At 52.8% G+C, this 2047-nt stretch overlaps 1 protein-coding gene across 2 annotated transcripts in view; it reads left to right on the top strand.

Annotated features, from left to right (window-relative positions):
* Positions 1-49: 49 nt before the first annotated feature.
* Positions 50-2047, top strand: part of ZNF416 (zinc finger protein 416) — a 5890-nt gene continuing 3892 nt past the window's right edge. Inside the window, exons 1-3 of one of the 2 annotated variants that reach the window (XM_010857671.1) lie at positions 50-337; positions 906-944; positions 1358-1484. In XM_010857671.1, the coding sequence (XP_010855973.1) occupies positions 305-337; positions 906-944; positions 1358-1484 (199 nt within the window). In that variant the 5' untranslated portion in view covers positions 50-304. The remainder of the gene's footprint in view (positions 338-905; positions 945-1357; positions 1485-2047) is intronic. The other variant, XM_010857672.1, reaches the window with a different exon arrangement.

The following is a 2047-nucleotide window of genomic DNA, read 5'->3' on the forward strand; positions in this document are numbered from 1 at the left end:
CGGGCCCAAGGCATGTAGCCAATGAACGCTCGGAATCAGCGCGTTTCCGCGACCCGAGGATCTGGGCGGGACTTCCGGCGCCTCTGTGGCGGCAGTACGGTGATTGCTCAGTGTACAGCTGCCCCCGGAGACCTTTTGGAGCGTGGACGGAGCCTGAAGGATGAACAGAGCGAGGAGCCTCTAGGGGAGAGGTTGTCCCCACAGCCCAGCGACGAGTCTGCAGGGCTGCGGCGGTAGATGATAATTGTACACAAGTTCCGTCTCTGTCGCCTGTCACTTAAAACCCCGCTGCTTTCAGACTCCGATGGCGGCCGCCGCGCTGAGGGACCCGCCTCAGGTAAACGCTCGACCTCCGGGCCCTCACCGTCCTCACCCCACCAGACACTAAAGCCCTGAGTGCGGAGCGCCTACTCGCGTGCCCTCAGCCCGGACCCCCGAGTCCAGGATGGTGAGGCGGTCTTGGGTGGGGCCCTGTGTTTTACAGACAGTGTGATGACGCGTGGGAGAGGGTGACAGGCGGAGGGACAGGTTTATGTACATTCGCGGAGAATCTTTCCCGTTTGGAATGGGAAGGGGAGGAGTTTTTCTCTCAGGACGCTGGAAGCCATGGAGGGATGTGAATACAAGAGGTGTGAGTTAGGCTTTTCAAGTTTTCCAGAAGTTGCTTTTTGAACAGACTGCAAAGGGGATGAAAACACCGAGGTACAGGGAGGTTGACTTTTTATCCAAGATCACACAGTTTAAGAGCACTGAGGTCTCAGAGATAATGCGATACTCATTATACTCAGAGATAATGCAGTTATCTCAGGTCACCTTGCTTCGGGGCTAGACAGAAGTAGAGGGAGGCCTGAGCCTACTGAGCCTGCCATGGTTACATGCCTGTAATGACCTCCCTCTTCCCACAGACTCCCATGAGGACAGAAGTGCTTAGGGACTCTTCAAAGGTGAGCAGAGGATGTTCCAGGCCCTCAATGGTCCTGACCCCACCCTTTGTCTCTGGAATTCTTCCAGACCGTGCAACTGGGCACCCTGAAGAAACCCAAAGCCCACATTCGGTTATCTCTGGGAGACACAATTCAGGAGTCCAAGGGGAATTACCTGACAAGAGGGTGGATGTCCTAACGCCAGGCTCAGAGTTTAGATGGTGTCTCCCTGCCCACATGCCTGTAGTTGGTGAATAGACCGTGATCTTGATACCATAAGAGGAGAGCATGGTACCTGTGGCCCCAAGGCCTGATACTTCCTTCAAGGTGGGGACACTGGCAGGAGAGTTAGCAGGGGATGGATGTCTGGGTGAAGGAACTTGGAATCCTAGGAGAGAAATTGATCATGGAATGATCTGTCCCCCTCATGGCAGGCCTGTGTGACCTTTGAGGACGTGGCCATTTACTTCTCCCAGGAGGAGTGGGGGCTCCTTGATGAAGTTCAGAGACACCTGTACTGCAAGGTGATGCTAGAGAACTTTGCACTGACAGCCTCGATGGGTAAGGCCCTCACCCCAGTGTACTGATCTGGGTCATACTTTCTGTCCCCCAGAGGCAGCTCTGCTCTTTCCATAGTCAGACTATGGGCTCTGTTTACTTCCCCACTTTCTTGGCATATGTGGTGTGGGTGCCAGTGCTGAGCTGAGTGCACTGCCCCAAGTAGTTCTAAGTCTGTTGCCCAAGCTTGCAGGTGAGGATCTGGGATGTAGGAATTTGGCAGTCAGGCTAAAACAAGGCATCTTACCTTGTTTACCTCACCCTGGCAGGATGAATATCCCAGGTGTCATGACACCTGGTGTCCCAAGTCCTGATTCAATAATTTTAACAATAGGCATATAATATTTGACAAACTGTAATATGATATATAATTTTTAGTGATGTTATATATGGAGTCCTAATGGATGGGATCACAGCATTCAGTTCAGTTCAGTTCTGTTGCTCAGTCATGTCCGACTCTTTGCGACCTGATGAATCACAGCACGCCAGGACTCCCTGTCCATCACCAACTCCTGGAGTTCACTCAAACTCATGTCCACCGAGTCGGTGATGCCATCCAGCCATTT

This window comes from Bison bison, unplaced genomic scaffold (genome assembly GCF_000754665.1).
Source record: "Bison bison bison isolate TAMUID 2011002044 unplaced genomic scaffold, Bison_UMD1.0 scf7180017864383, whole genome shotgun sequence".
In the NCBI taxonomy this organism is placed as follows: domain Eukaryota; kingdom Metazoa; phylum Chordata; class Mammalia; order Artiodactyla; family Bovidae; genus Bison; species Bison bison.